The sequence below is a fragment of the Stenella coeruleoalba genome, assembly GCF_951394435.1.
Source record: "Stenella coeruleoalba genome assembly, chromosome: 9".
Taxonomy (NCBI): Eukaryota; Metazoa; Chordata; class Mammalia; order Artiodactyla; family Delphinidae; genus Stenella; species Stenella coeruleoalba.
The window spans coordinates 67515374-67531827 of NC_137155.1; the positions used below are offsets into that span (position 1 = coordinate 67515374).

Below are 16454 nucleotides of genomic sequence, written 5' to 3' on the forward strand. Positions count from 1 at the left end.
AGCAGACCATTACTACTGGTAGGCAAGAAGTCTCAGAATGAACAGTCCAGCCGTGCTCCAGCTGTCCTGCACACTTGCGGGGAGAGCTCACGGGCAGTCCAACGGATGGAGTGTACATGTAAAAGTAATGTGGTGTTTTACAATACAGCACATATCAAAATTGCAACTTGGTTTCAGATTGCTTATTGTTATGATAAAGACATCAGTAACCATTTAAAAGAAGGTACATCTAAGTGTCTGTATTAGTGATGTAATCAAAGTTACTTTTTCATTGTTAGTAACTAATGGAATGTAAGTTATTTTCAGGGAAAAATAAAACAGTCTAACATTAATCTGAATTTCAGTCAAGTATGACAATATACAGGTACATCTACAGCAAGTTAGACTACCTTTTCCAAATGCTGCAAAATTCAAGTCACTTTATACAAAGGAGACTATGGAGAGAAGTATGAATTAAAATGAAAAATTCAGCGAAATTCCCCAATTTCTAGTTCATTTTATAATTTTATTTCTTAATGTCATCTCCTGGGAACCTGAGGAACCACAGGCTAACTCATTTGATTGTAACTGAACAGTATTATTTATTTATAAACTTTTAATTTTGCCTCTCTAAGAGAAAATAAAAAAGTCATCACTGAAAGGTTTTCTTTTTTTCCCCCTATAACTAATTGTCAAAGAGAACAACAAATAATAAATTACAGGCTATAAACAAGCAAATATCTGAAAACAAAGACAAATTCTGGCAGAATAATTTTTACGTTTAATGCAACTTCAGTCTTCTAAAGATCCACTTTCACAGCCATAAAAAAGAACGAAATAATGCCATTTGCAGCAGTATGGATGGACTTAGAGATTGTCATACTGAGTAAAGTAAATGAGACAGAGAAAGACAAGTATATTGCTTATATGTGGATCTAAAAAAATGGTGCAAATGAACTTATTTACAAAACAGAAATAGAGTCACAGATGTAGAAAACAAACTTATGGTTACCAGAGGGGAAAGGAGGGGAGGGATAAGTTGGGAGATTGGGATTGACATATACTATATATAAAATAGATAACTAATAAAGACCTACTATAAAACACAGGCTAGTCTACTCAATACTCTGTAATGGCCTATATGGAAAAAGAGTGTATATATGTATATGTATAACTGATTCACTTTGATGTACACACCTGAAACTAATACAACATTGTAAATCAACTATACTCCAATAAAAAAAAAATCCAGCCTATCCAATGTCTGGGCCAATAACTATTAAGGACAGTCATAACAAGGATAAAGTCATCAAAACATACTGAATTAACTGTAAACTAAGAATATTATATATAAGATAATCATAATCAGTTAATGGATATTGTGTTTTTTTCCCTTTGGACTAATTATTTTTCTCTTTTTTCTTTTATATTTTATTTTATTATAGTTAGCATCATGCTGCTATTCCTGCAAGTACTGAACAAGCATGGGATTTGAATATTACACTCTAAATAAATGAATTGCTTAATTTCCTCTGACCATCTATACATACTCCATCTTCAAAAAGTATATCAATATTCTAACATAAAGGAGATAGGAACCTTTTCTTCAATATGCATGACATTTCTGGACAATGCAATTGTGGCACTGGCACGTTTTTCCATGAAGAAAATATTTGCAGTTCTATGGCATTCATCATTTGACAAAAGCAACTATTTTCCTTATCTATCAGCTCTTACTGATCTTACTAGCAGTGGCCGTGGAATCCTTAAGGACCCATTAAATCTCTGAAGAAGAAAGCTAAGATGAAGGACCTGCCACTCCAAATTCATGTGCTACTTGGCCTAGCTATCACTACACTAGTTCAAGCTGTAGATAAAAAAGCAGATTGCCCACGATTATGTACATGTGAAATCCGGCCCTGGTTTACACCTAGATCCATTTATATGGACGCATCTACAGTGGATTGTAATGATTTAGGTCTTTCAAATTTCCCAGCCAGATTGCCTGCTGACACACAGATTCTGCTCCTACAGACTAACAATATTGCAAAAATTGAATACTCCATAGACTTTCCAGTAAATCTTACTGGCCTGGACTTATCTCAAAACAATTTATCTTCAGTTACCAATATTAATGTAAAAAAGATGCCTCAGCTTCTTTCTGTGTACCTAGAGGAAAACAAACTTACTGAGCTGCCTGAAAAATGTCTGTCTGGACTTAGTAACTTACAAGAACTCTATATTAATCACAACTTGCTTTCTACAATTTCACCTGGAGCCTTTATTGGCCTACATAATCTTCTTCGACTTCATCTCAATTCAAATAGATTGCAGATGATCAACAGTAAGTGGTTTGAGGCTCTTCCCAATCTGGAGATTCTGATGATTGGGGAAAATCCAATCATCAGAATCAAAGACATGAACTTTAAGCCTCTTATCAATCTTCGCAGCCTGGTTATAGCTGGTATAAATCTCACGGAAATACCAGATAATGCCTTGGTTGGACTTGAAAACTTAGAAAGCATCTCTTTTTATGACAACAGGCTTATTAAAGTGCCCCATGTTGCTCTTCAAAAAGTGGTAAACCTCAAATTTTTGGATCTAAATAAAAATCCCATTAATAGAATACGGAGGGGTGATTTTAGCAATATGCTACATTTAAAAGAATTGGGGATAAACAATATGCCTGAGCTGATTTCCATCGACAGTCTTGCTGTGGATAATCTTCCAGATTTAAGAAAAATAGAAGCTACTAACAACCCAAGGTTGTCTTACATTCACCCAAATGCATTTTTCAGACTACCCAAGCTGGAATCACTCATGCTTAACAGCAATGCCCTTAGTGCTCTGTACCGCAGTACCATTGAGTCTCTGCCAAACCTCAAGGAAATCAGCATACACAGCAATCCCATCAGGTGTGATTGTGTCATCCGTTGGATTAATATGAACAAAACCAACATTCGATTTATGGAGCCAGATTCACTGTTTTGCGTGGACCCACCTGAATTCCAAGGCCAGAATGTTCGGCAGGTGCATTTCAGGGAAATGATGGAAATCTGTCTCCCTCTTATAGCTCCAGAGAGTTTTCCTTCTAATCTGGATTTAGAAACTGGGAGCTATGTTTCCTTACACTGCAGAGCTACTGCAGAGCCACAGCCTGAAATCTCCTGGATCATACCTTCTGGTAAAAAACTCTTGCCTAATACTCTGACAGACAAGTTCTATGTCCATTCTGAAGGCACACTAGATATAAGTGGCATCTCCCCAACAGAAGGGGGTTTATATACCTGTATAGCAACTAACCTGGTTGGTGCTGACTTGAAGTCTATTATGATCAAAGTGGATGGCTCTTTTCCCCAGGATAACAATGGATCCCTGAATATTAAAATAAAAGATGTTCAGGCCAACTCAGTTCTGGTGTCTTGGAAAGCAAGTTCTAAAATTCTCAAATCCAGTGTTAAGTGGACAGCCTTTGTCAAGACTCAAAATTCCCATGCTGCCCAAAGTGCTCGAATACCATCTGATGTCAAGGTATATAATCTTACTCATCTGAACCCATCAACTGAGTATAAGATTTGTATTGATATCCCCACCATCTATCAAAAAAGCAGAAAACAATGTGTAAATGTCACCACAAAAGGTTTGCACCCTGATCGAAAAGAGTATGATAAGAGTAACACCACAACATTTATGGCCTACCTTGGAGGTTTTCTGGGGATTATTGGTATGATATGTCTTTTCAGCTGCCTCTCTCAAGAAATGAACTGTGATGGTGGACATAACTATGTGAGAAATTACTTACAGAAACCAACCTTTGCATTCAGTGAGCTTTATCCTCCTCTGATCAACCTCTGGGAAGCAGGCAAAGAAAAAGGTACAGCATTGGAAGTAAAAGCAACTGTTATAGGTGTGCCAACAAACATGTCCTAAAAACAACTAACTAAATCTACTTCAAAGAAAACTCAAAACTGTGGTTGTACTTTAAAAAAAAAAAAGGCAGAGAAATAATACTTTGTAGAAGGAAGTTTAAGCTTCACCAATGCTGCTCCTGACCAATGGACATATGTACAAGTTCAGCATTTTAATTAACTGGCTTCGAAGGGTACTGTGGCAACCAAATAAAACAATTCCATTTTCTAGAACTTTCATGTAACTTTTATGTCTGGACTACAGTTAAAGTGGACAAAAACATTTCTGTATTTTTTTTAAGTATATAAGAGTAGTTGAACTGAGCAATACCTCCTCCTGTGTTGTATTACACGTTAGCCACGAGTTTTTGCAGTGACCAGATAAACTTGAATTGACACGTGGTGTAATAAAATGGACAAATTCTGTAGAGTAGACACAGTGAATATGTGGACCTCTTTTATAAGGAAAAATACATTTTGGATTAAAATCAATTGCTTTTGTCTTGTTTTTGTTTCTAAATAAAGAATAACTTCTGGGAAATATCATTTGATCAGATATCATTTAAATGACAATGTTTTCAAAAAGTGTTTTTCTATAATGAAATTTGGAATGCTAAGAGTAAGACACTTTTACTGGATGATGTAACTACATTTTTATAATGCACAAAAATGGATTTTAGAAGGCACTTTATCAATATTGAAAGAAAATAATAACATTGTACTTAACCCTTTATTGACAGAAACCAATCCTCTTGGAAATTATGTATTCACTTATAGATTTTCTTTTCTTAACAAGCAGCTTTTGGAGTGGATTTAATTACTAAGTTCATACAATATAAATCCAATATCTAAGGAAATGAAAGTCTTATTTTAATAATTGGTAGTAGCTCAACATTAGGCTGCTTGCTTTGCAGAAAATATTGCCAAATTTCAGTAGGACTTATGATCTAGGTGTAATTTTCAAATCTTGCTGTGATTGTAAACACTTAATGAGCTTCACTGCAATAACAAGCAAACAATCTAATAATCTTCTATGTTGCAAATATAGCAAGGAAACATGTTCTACATGACCCCCAAAGAAGGAGGTTTATATACTTGTATAGCAACTAACCTAGTCGATACTGAGTTAAAGACAGTTATGATCAAAGCGGATGGTTCTTTTCCCCAGGATAACAATGGATTTTAGAACTCTAGGAGACTAGAATTTTTAAATTTTATTGTAAGATATACTGAATTCATAGTGGAAGAAGTTCCAGCGTTCAATAGAAATTTAAGAGGACAGTTTTGCTCATGAAAAGCTTCTGAGACTAAAAAATTAAGTGCAGTTTTCCATGACTGTAAGGCACCTAAATAACACAGCTTAGAAAAATTGAGAATCACTGAATTGAAGTGCTAATAACATTACTAATTATTTTAGAGTCTTATACAGAAAATACAAGAAGTTTACCTGGAAAAAACAACCAAGATTTTTAGGGCTTTAGTCATATTTACAAACAAAAACCCATAGTCCTACAAAACCAATGTATTTGTGTACAAAGAAAACATCCTGAAACACTAAAAAAAAAATTTACAGAGGTAATAAGCCTTACTTTTTATAGGCAAATTGCTTATCTCTACAAAGCTACAAGTCTTCCATTATAACTGCTACTTAATCTGTTCATAATCAAGTGTTTAAGTTTTCTTACCATAGCTTTCTGCATATCATCAACATGTCACTGGCCTGTAAACATTTCTACCACTGAAATCATATCAGTTTATTTGTTAATACTAGACATTTGCTTTTGTGATAGCACTGACAGTTTCTAATTAAGTATTAGCTGTTTTTGACAATGTTGGAAAGTAATTGTTATGAACTCTTTAAAACGAAAGGACAACTGTGTTAATTTTAACACAACCAAAATATGAAAGTTGCTAATTAAATGTGTTTCCCTAACACAAATTTTACAACTTGATGAATCACTATCACAGAGAGGCTGACATTAGAACTTATCAGTAAGACATGCTCATACATCACAAGAGGTTTCAGCACCACGGACAGAGCTTTTTAAAAGAGCTGGGCTATTTATCAAAAATATAGGAGCTGAAATATGACCTATTAGGATGCAGGTATTGTATAGGTCAGCAAGAACTTGCTCAGATTTCTTGTATGTTTCTATTTTCATGAAGAACTATATCAAACATATGGTAAAGCTGAGAATCCATTTCAAGCTAAATTCTTCTTAGAGAAATTGCAGTAAATAAGTACTCGGAATAGATACCTAACGGTGAGCGCTAAAATGAAGTATTTTTGTTACAGCTGAATAAATACAGATGCTCAAAGCAAATCATGATCCTATTTACTTGCTCAAATTTTAATCTAAATTGCCAGTGAGAAAAAGAAAAAGACATTTGCTTCAACAACAGAATGGCATTTCATACTCCCTATATTACCTCCTAAACCCCACACAAAATTAACTAAGCACTGGTTAAAGTACTCAAAGCATGTAACTTACAATTTGGGGATACCAAATGGATACAAAGGCAAACTTTGCCTAAAATAAATAAAATTCTAAAGTTTATATCTCTATGAATGCCACATGATCCCCTCACATTGCATGAAGGAAAACATTTTTTTAGAAAAAAATTTTACAAGAATTATATATGTTATAATTTTAGAAAAAAATAATTTGACAAGAATTATATATGTTATAAATGTTATAATTTACACTACAAAATAAATCCAAATTTTCTATAAATAAGCATGTCTAGTTGAATACAAAAATGCATACAATGTGAAGCAAAATGTGCAACTGTCAGCAAAGCCAAGTAAAACAATATGCTGCCAGTCATATGTAACCATTTTACCTAGAAAGAAATAAAATAGATTTATGGTACATATGTCAGTCTGTTGATACTTACTGCAGTTCTTAAATTTATTCTAATTAGGTAAAAATTTCTTAAGCAACACTATATAACAGCAAGCATAATTTTAACATTATAATTCCTTAGTCTATTCATTTAACTATATTTTCTTTTGTTTATATTCAATATATATGTATTGTATGGCTATTAGTCACTGGAAAAACAGAAGTGAACAGGACAAATTCCCCACCATTAAGGGGCTTATCAACTGGTTTGCATTCTGGTTATGTATCACTGATTTCACAAATATGTGTTAACTATGTTACCTAGTGGAGACCCAGCTTCAATCCATACTTTCACAGAATGGTAATGTTCAGAAAATCAAATTTTTTTTCTTTGGTCTAAAATATTTTATCTATCACAACATGTTGATATAGGAACTTAATTCAAATTTATTATTGATTTTATTCACAATAGATAGATAGAAAGATAGATAGATAGATAGATACTAGCCTTTATTTAACCATCCTCAGACTGGTTAAATAAACAGGCATGTCTACTTACCATAAATTATTCCTAGGCACAAAAACATGGATAACTAATATGTTTCCCCTATTTTCAACATAGAATGATCACCCAATAAATATAAGTTAAATTCAAGAAGGTAATCTAGCACTGCTAAAATGTTTATGTATTTTATGAGGAAGACCAACTTACTCTATCCACTCTTATAAAATCTTCCAACAACTATGAAGAAAAATTCCATAGATTAGCCTTTTACATGAAAAATTAGAAGTGATAGGTCAGTAACCAATAAAGCAAACAAAACAACTAAAAGTTTAAGAGCATATATTTGCTAAAGAAAGAGAAAACTCCAATAAAATGTTCTCACAGCTGTCATAAATAGCAGGAAAAAATTCTCGTATATGTAAACATAAAGCAACATCTTTAGCTTCATCACAATGCTGACTTTCTAGGAGACAGGGAATTATAAATAGTAATTATATTGTGGCTACATTTTCTTTGATTCAATCTCTGTCTCTCTTGTCTCTCTTTCTCTAACTTGCCAAAACAAATGATAACAAATAAGTAAAAGTTTTTTCAAAGAATATGGTTGTTACAGGTATGTTTAGTATATCAAGCATCCCAAATGGTCATTTGGGGATAAATCTAAACAGAAAGACTAAAATCATCTTTTCTTTCAAATGGTAGTATTTTCACCCTGAGTTCTCTAGCCCCCACCTTGATAATATTTTACCCTGACTAATGCATTGCTAACTAGGCTGTTGCTTGGGAGCATGGCAGTATTGTACTGGAATGAAAAAGCCATGCCTGTCATGGAGTTCTGGAAAATGAAAGAAACTGACTCCAGTTTCAACACAATAGTGGCTACTTTCATGTGTTAATTTGAAAAGTGAGGACTTTATTGTTAGGGGTGACCACCAATTTGGTTTATATTATTTCTCTGAAGCAAGGGAAAAATAAAAACACTATTTGTACACAGGAATAAAATGGCAAAATCTGAGTTAATTGTAATAGCCACATATATCCAATTCCAAGTAAAATTATTAAAATACAAGCTTTAAAGAAGAATATTCTAGTAAAATATAGATTTTTTTTCCAAAATCTGGCCTAAACTTTCCACTAATGATATAACAAAGGTGCTTTTGAATTGACTAGTAAGCATTCAGTATTCTCAAGTGAGAAAATACATGAAATAGAACACAATTCCTTTTTATTCCTACTGAAAATAGACAAGCCCATAGAGATTTCAATCTACCTATTCTAGTTCACTTTACATATATATTAGAGGGCTCTTAGCTTACCTTTGAATAAAGCCATATAGTCAATACCAAATAAGAGGTCATGTATATAACAGATACATCGATACAGTTTTCTCTTAAAAGCAAAGTGAGGTATTTAAATAAGTAATAAATTCAGAGCAAATTTATCACATATGATTTCAAAATCATTGTAGTGTGGTCCAGAGTAACAAAGCATAGCAAAAAGAACTGTGGTTAACCTTGGCAAGTCTTTCAAAAGCGTGAACTATAATGGCATTTGAAGACCTCACAGTGCTTTGTGTCTTTATCTTTTCTAACTCTAATACATCTTCAAGAAACTAATACCATTATGTGACCATTGTAAGGAAAATCCAGCTTCTCATTAAAATATATGGTTTGGTGTCAAGTCATTGATTCAAAATCCAATTGTGATATCCATTTATAATGTTTATCAGCCTCTACAACAAACAATGGAGTAAACTTAGGACATAAATTGACCTTCCTAATCCTAGCACTGAAGGAATCAGAGTGTAATAAAATAACTTCCCTGTCAGTTGAGGTACCAGATTCAAGGTTGGTAAAGACAAACAGTTCTTAAACCATCAGAGGTGTTATAACTACAGGAATATGATCAAACACACTGAAAGAGTTCTTCAAAAGAATACAATATAAAATTGAAATTCACTACCAAAACTGGGATTAAAGACAGATACCTCTGGTAAACATCCCTTTAATAATGATTGCAGAGAGGAGTCATGTAGTCAATAAAGAACAAAAAAATCATGTCCCCAAAATAACTTTAAGGCTTCCGGGATTCCCATCCCTGTTTCCTAGTCAATCAACAAACCAACATTCCAATATATGGTTTTTACATTAAATTGTTTATTTTATTAGAGTTTAAAAACACATTTACATACAAAATGCATGAATTTATATAACTATGTGATTCTAACTACCCAATTCAAACCCTTGAGTGTAAAAATAAGAATCCTTCAATAGAGAAAAGGTATAAAAATAGAAGGAAATAAAACATTTATTCCTTTTTTCTATCAAAATGCTTATCTACATATATTCATATAGATTTAATAGACTGCATTGAAAAAACGAGCTACATCAAAAACAACCGTGTTAGATAAGGGGAGTTAGGTTCTTCCAACCAATGGGTTACGTGCATCTCAGTCCAGGCTCAGGCCTGAAGTCACAATATGATGCTTGAGAGATTTTCTTGGCACATATAATGCATAGCAATTAATAAATATATTATCAACATTATATTTGAATAAATATACATTCATATTTCCTTGAGTAACAAGATAAAAACTAGAAAGGAAGGAAACAAACACTTACTGAATGCTGAATATGTGCCAGACTAAAAATTTGCTATGGTCATAAGAAATCCACTACAGATCTAAAGGAGAAGGGGTGTGGGAAAAATGAATATTTACCATCTTTTTTTTTTTTCTTGCGGTACGCGGGCCTCTCACCACTGTGGCCTCTCCCGTTGCGGAGCACAGGCTCCGGATGCTCAGGCTCAGCGGCCATGGCTCACGGGCCCAGCCGCTCCGTGGTATGTGGGGTCTTCCCGGACCAGGGCACAAACCCGCGTCCCCTGCATCGGCAGGCGGACTCTCAACCACTGTGCCACCAGGGAAGCCCACAATATTTACCATCTTACTATGTGTCAGGCATCCTGAGGAATGTGCTTGCTCACCCTCCTGGTCTCTGTTTCTCTATATGCACGCCTCTCTCTCAACATGCGTGTGACACACACACACACTTATATTAATTCAATTTTCATGAAATCCTTGTGGGTTCAGTGTTAACACTCTCATTTTATACATCAGTCTCAGAGAAGTAATTTTCTTTCCCAAGATAATAATATCATAGAGCAGAGAAACCAAAAGGTACACATCATGAAAAATAATAATACCCAGGTACTTTTCTGGCATGCCATACAAAAAATAACTAATAGGTGGTATTTTGAGGAGGGAGCACTCCATCAATAATATACCAGATTCATTAATTGTGCAATTGTCTTCTAACTATCTCCATCAACATGTTCACTTATAATATTCCTATGTTGGTTCTGCATGAGGGATTAGGGTAAAGGGCTCCAGTTTGCCAACTTTCAGTTATTACTCGCCAAAGGCACAACTATGAGCACTGGTTTAGCAAAAAACACACACACACACACACAAAACAACCTCCAAAAACCTGCATATATTATAAATTGAACTTTTAAAATAAGCATATTCACTAAGTACTCACTGGCTGCAAGGTACTTCTAGAGACTTATAAAAGACTCTTCTGTAATTATTTCCATGCATCCATTTCACAGTCCCCATGCATAATGCTCTCCTGTTTTTCTATCCCATTACAGAAAAGGATAGTCAATTACCTGTTTTACTTGTTTTCTGACTCTAGCTTATATTTGTCATACATGATAATTCTGACCTTAGAAGGAGGTGCATAAAGAGTAAGGACTGGGCCTCCCTGGTGGCGCAGTGGTTGAGAGTCCGCCTGCCGATGCAGGGGACACGGGTTCGTGCCCCGGTCCAGGAAGATCCCACATGCCGCAGAGCGGCTGGGCCCGTGAGCCATGGCTGCTGAGCCTGCGCGTCTGGAGCCTGTGCTCCGCAACGGGAGAGGCCACAACAGTGAGAGGCCCGCGTACCGCAAAAAAAAACCCCAAAAAACAAACAAAAAAAACACCAGGCTAGCTCTTGAATAAAGGATTAAAGCAAAAGATTACTTTCACACTTGGGTGGTGTATGTCAAAAAAAGAGTAAGGACTGAGGGGAAAAATTTTTCCCTTCAACTTTCTGCCAACATCCCCATCCTTGCATGTATTGGTGCCATAAACACTAACAGCTTAGAGGGTCATATGTCAGTGCACTCTGATAGAGTTTAGTCTGTTGGACGACTTGTAGTCTATTACAAATGGGTTCTGAAAAGTTCTAAGTTATGAATTGGAGTTTATGAATTGATTCTGAGGAGTTCTAATAAATGAATTTGTTCTAGAAGAACAAAACTAATTAATATAGGATAGATAACATGGATTATATGTTCATAAATGGGGCAGCAAAAAATATTAAATAAAAACTTGACACCATCAAACTTATCCCTGGGATTAAAACCTCCAATGCCCATATAGGAAGTTGACTGTCTCTATGTCCCAGTAGAAGCAACAAGGTGATTCATTAAAACAAGCAAACATCTCCACAGATTAGTAAGCTTCTATGAAATTAAACTGGCATGCAGATTTTATGTGTAGAGAAGTATCTCAGTATTTAATGAGTACTAGTTTTTGCTTGCTAATATTTCATAGTCACTATGCTGAACCTTGTTCTCATTCCAAAGATACCACCCCACCTTGATTTTTTTTTTAATGAATCATTGATATGGCAGAACTCCTTTGCTAGTATTATTTGGAAAATAATAGTAGTAAACTTCCTAAACAGAGAAGCAAGTAGTGGCCCATGTTTTCATTCATACATGATTTTTTTCCATGTGCTCTTCATTTATTGAGGACCTACTATGTGCCAGACATGGTATTAGCTGCTAGAGATGCAACATTGACTGCGATAGACAAATTCCCTGACATCATAAAGCTTAGTCTACAGGCAGATATCAACAAATGAATCTGGTAATTGCAATATAAGTTAATAGAAATATGATAGGAATGGGGATAGCTTACACATATGCTGGGGTACAGGTTATTATAAAGGAGCCCAGAAAGGGCTCTAACAACTAAGACTGCCTTTACACAATCTCCCAATTAAAAAGCTGAGAAATGTTGGGAGCAGGCTAGGGATAGTGTGAAGATGACAACAAGCTGAAGAATTTGAATAGCAACAGCATGCTGAGTAACTGGGAGAAAGTTCTGAAGAAGAAAAAAGCCAGAGCTGGCTTCAAAAGATAAATGAAGATATGGGTAAAAAAATCAAACTTTACTTGGTGCTAAACATGGTGGAAACTAATGTCCCAGGGAGAATGACTAGGCCAAATTTAAAACACCAGGACTACTTTATAAGGCTACAAATATTAGTTCCATATTTCACGCCTGTCTCCCTCTATAACCAAGCCCCAGTTTCTCATCCAATCCCTAGTCCTCCATAGTTGGGAATATGAGAAGAAGTGGAAAATAAAAGAGAAAAGGAAATAGATACAGGCACACTCTATACACTACTGCTCAGGTGTCCCCTCAATTGAAACCACATCCAACACACGCACAGACTCTCAAGACCCTTAGAAGCATACACTCAGACACAAACTATTCATGTTCAGAGTAAGTATGGTCCATTATATGTAAGATATCCTATTTTCAGATATTAAAAAAATACACCTCCCATGAAATTAACAGAGGGTCAAAATGTTACTCCAAATGTTACATTATTTCCCCAAAGGGAAAATCAATGAAAGAGACCTTAGGTATTCTGACCAGTTTTGTACATTAAAACCCATGTAATGTAAAATTAGGGTCTATGTGTTTGAATTTAAGACCGATCTAATTCTATTTCCGCTGTTAATTGTATTTCTCTTTCAGAAATTTCACACATATGTTACATAGAGTTTAATAAGTATGTAAGTATAAAAACAGATTCAGGAACACCAGGAACAAACAGTGTGTCTCATTTCCTTGGATTATGTTTTCTACCATATCACACATAGTTCTAACTGGATCTCACAGATATCACTTTCCTCAGATAATAGAAAAAAAAATTGCTCTCTTATGTTTCCAGTTGAGACCCTGAATTCAAAATAACTTAAAATAAGAAAGAGTAGAATACGTAGAAGTACTCACCCATGAATAGGACACTCATTCCACATTTTTTATGGTTTCTCAACACTGAGCTCTCTTAAGAAGAAAATCTTATTAAGATTGTCTAACACAAGTCTGATATAGATTACTAAGGAAGTAAATTATGTCAATAATTTAAAGTTTAATTTTGAAGATGTACTTAAAAATTAATAGAGGAGATAAGCATTAATAGACATAAACATAATAGACATAATAAACTTAACAGAAAAGATAAGCATTAGCATAAAAAAATCAAAAATTTTTTAGCATAAAAAATCAAAATCAAAAAATTAGCAAAAAAATCAAAATCAAAAAAAATCAAAAAATCTCAAAAAGGTTTTGGGGAACTGTGATACAAAGACTATTAAATTAGTTACTTTTCAATCCTTCAAAATCTTTTGTTTGAAAGGTCTGTTTGAGGTTTTTACCTGAAACCAAGGGAGGGGGGGTGAAAGCACATCCACCTTCTCATAACATTTTAAATGCCGAGGTCTTAGTATGCCCAGAAAGACTCCTACAACACTCTGAAGTGAGCTCCTAATTGTGTAGAGGACTACAGTTCACCATGGCAAGTGTGTCTGTTCCATTTCACTCTGGTATGAATAACAGAGAAGGCTTCAGACAAAATGATACCAAACAAATGTAAAAACAGGTGATTTTTGTTTTATTGATATGAGTAACTCTGCCCCAGCACTAGGCTGCAGTACTTAGGTTTTTCAGTGTGACTACTCACACCAGGTAAGAACATGTATGTGGCTTAGCACAAACTCTCATCTCATTCCGGAAAAAACAAGTCAAGTTTTAGGTTCACTGAAGCCAGAATATATAAAATACTAGAAGGTCTATGAGATCAGTAGTTCTAGACGTCGAACTAAAGTTACAATCTTAAATGTCATAAACCTCTGATTACACATTTGTCAAGTACTTTCTAAGATATAAGACATTTTTACATATGTCTGACATTTGAATATATCCTCCGTAGCTACTCTGTGATTTCAGAAAAATCATGCTAACCTACTTTGATGAATTATTGGTCCTGGCGATGGAAATATCAAATAAAATTATCATCAAATTTGCAAACCCACTGAATCTTTCCCCTGCTCCAAAGTGAACACTGTCAAACATCTGTGCATGCTTTCACAGGGGCAATGGGCTTACCAATAAAGATTTTTGCTATAGTGGGAAAAGCCAACCCTATGATCTTTAAATAATCTGGTTTCAGAAATGAGTTTTTATATTAAACTTCTCCTCAAGATCTCCTTGACTTGAAATTCCAAGCTTAAAATAATGTCATATTATTCCTTTAAAATATATTATTTTAAAGTACATAATTTTATATTATTTTGCCTTAATATATTTTACTACTAAAGTAACATGTGATTGTTAAGACATGAAAGACTTCCAATCTCAGGATGAAAGAAGACTTCAACTGCTCACCCCATCATTTCCTCACCCAGCCCCAAAGCTCCCAATGACATGATTGACAGAGATTACCATCCTCTAGTATTATACATCAGTCCCTTATGTATCAGCCTATTACATTTTTGCAAAGCTTTAGGAGTAAAAAGGTTTCACTCTCATGTTCAGCTGAGAATTTGCTTCTTTCTATTTTTCACTAGTTTTATTTTAGGGAGCAAAAAAAGAATGAATTTAATGTATGTACTACAGGGCAGCCCTGCAAGTGGATCATGCTATCATGTCCCTATATGTTCTTTTTTTAAAAAATTTATTTATTTTTTATTTTTGGCTGTTGGGTCTTTGTTTCTGTGCAAGGGCTTTCTCTAGTTGTGGCAAGCGGGGGCCACTCTTCATCGCGGTGCACGGGCCTCTCACTATTGTGGCCTCTCTTGTTGTGGAGCACAGGCTCCAGACACGCAGGCTCAATAGTTGTGGCTCACAGGCCTAGTTGCTCCACGGCATGTGGGATCCTCCCAGACCAGGGTTCGAACCCGTGTCCCCTGCATTGGCAGGCAGATTCTCAACCACTGCGCCACCATGGAAGCCCTGTTCTTTGCTCCACACTGAAGAAGTCCATGTCCTTAAAGCTATTCAGGTCACTCTTCTCTGAAGATGATCTAAGTCATCAAAGTCTCTCTTAAAATACAGTACCAGAAACAGAATGCCACCCTGTAGGTGTGCTAAGCTCTCTATTTGGTTGGGGAGCAATGTTAACACAATTTCTGCACTATTTTCAATCGAAAGCAGAGCCAACTCTAAGCAAACAAGGGTCTTCATACTTGACGCCAAATCTTGTGGTTAGCAACATCACCAAGACCAGCATCACCAGCACTTAGTAAATGCTAAGCCCTAGCAGACATATAACCTAATTTAACCCCTATGAGGAAGGTCTATCAGTAGCCATATTTTATATGACAGGTGAGAAAATTTAGGTTTAGAAAGTTTAAGTGACTTACCAAGATTTCGCTAGTAAGTTTTTATGGGTAAGAGGGATTTGGTCTCCGTGTAAAAGCAAATTGACAGGTTGTTAGTTTGCTAACACCTACTATAAACCTTGGAATTTCTCATATGAACTGATATGACCTCTTAGATAAAAGTCACTCAGCAGGTAGTAGGGGTGGGTATTATGATAACTCAATTAGCATCAGCAATTATCACAAGAGCAGAAAATTAAGAATCTCTATAGTTAGAAATAGTATTTCATTGATAGCATACTTTTGGAAATAAAGCCTGACACCAACTAAGAACTGGAAAACAGAAACATGAGCAATTACACCTCCATGATGCTATGGTCATTAGAGAAATTGATAGAACTACAAGGCTTTCAGTCAACAAAAGAAAGACAATCCAAAAGGGAAACTAATGAAAGGTATTCCCATACATCAAGGTTATTCCATTGCTTAACTTACTAACAGTAGTCTAACCCCATCATGAGTTAACAGGATGCTGAGGAGAAAAGTATAGATGAGAATAACTAAAGCTTGTTTTTGTTTAGCTATTGGCTTCTAAACTTGTTTTTAACTGTGCTCCACATTAAAGTAAATATAATACAGTGTGACACACACATAAACAAAATTTAAGTTTCACAAAAAAAATTCTAACTGTGCAATTCCAACTCACTATATTTTCTATTCTATTCTAGTTCTTTTTTTAAAAAAAATGCTGATATGATCTATTAATTGA

General features: G+C 35.0%; 2 protein-coding genes across 10 annotated transcripts in view; one reads left to right on the plus strand and one right to left on the minus strand.

The window, feature by feature from the left end:
• The window catches only part of LRRN3 (leucine rich repeat neuronal 3), a 40138-nt gene extending 33441 nt beyond the window's left edge, over positions 1-6697 (plus strand). Inside the window, exon 2 of the mRNA XM_079932143.1 lies at positions 1425-6697. Coding sequence (XP_079788269.1) covers positions 1783-3909 — 2127 coding nt within the window. The 5' untranslated portion in view covers positions 1425-1782 and the 3' untranslated portion in view covers positions 3910-6697. The remainder of the gene's footprint in view (positions 1-1424) is intronic.
• The window catches only part of IMMP2L (inner mitochondrial membrane peptidase subunit 2), a 969308-nt gene that overhangs the window by 515528 nt on the left and 437326 nt on the right, over positions 1-16454 (minus strand). The window lies entirely within an intron of this gene.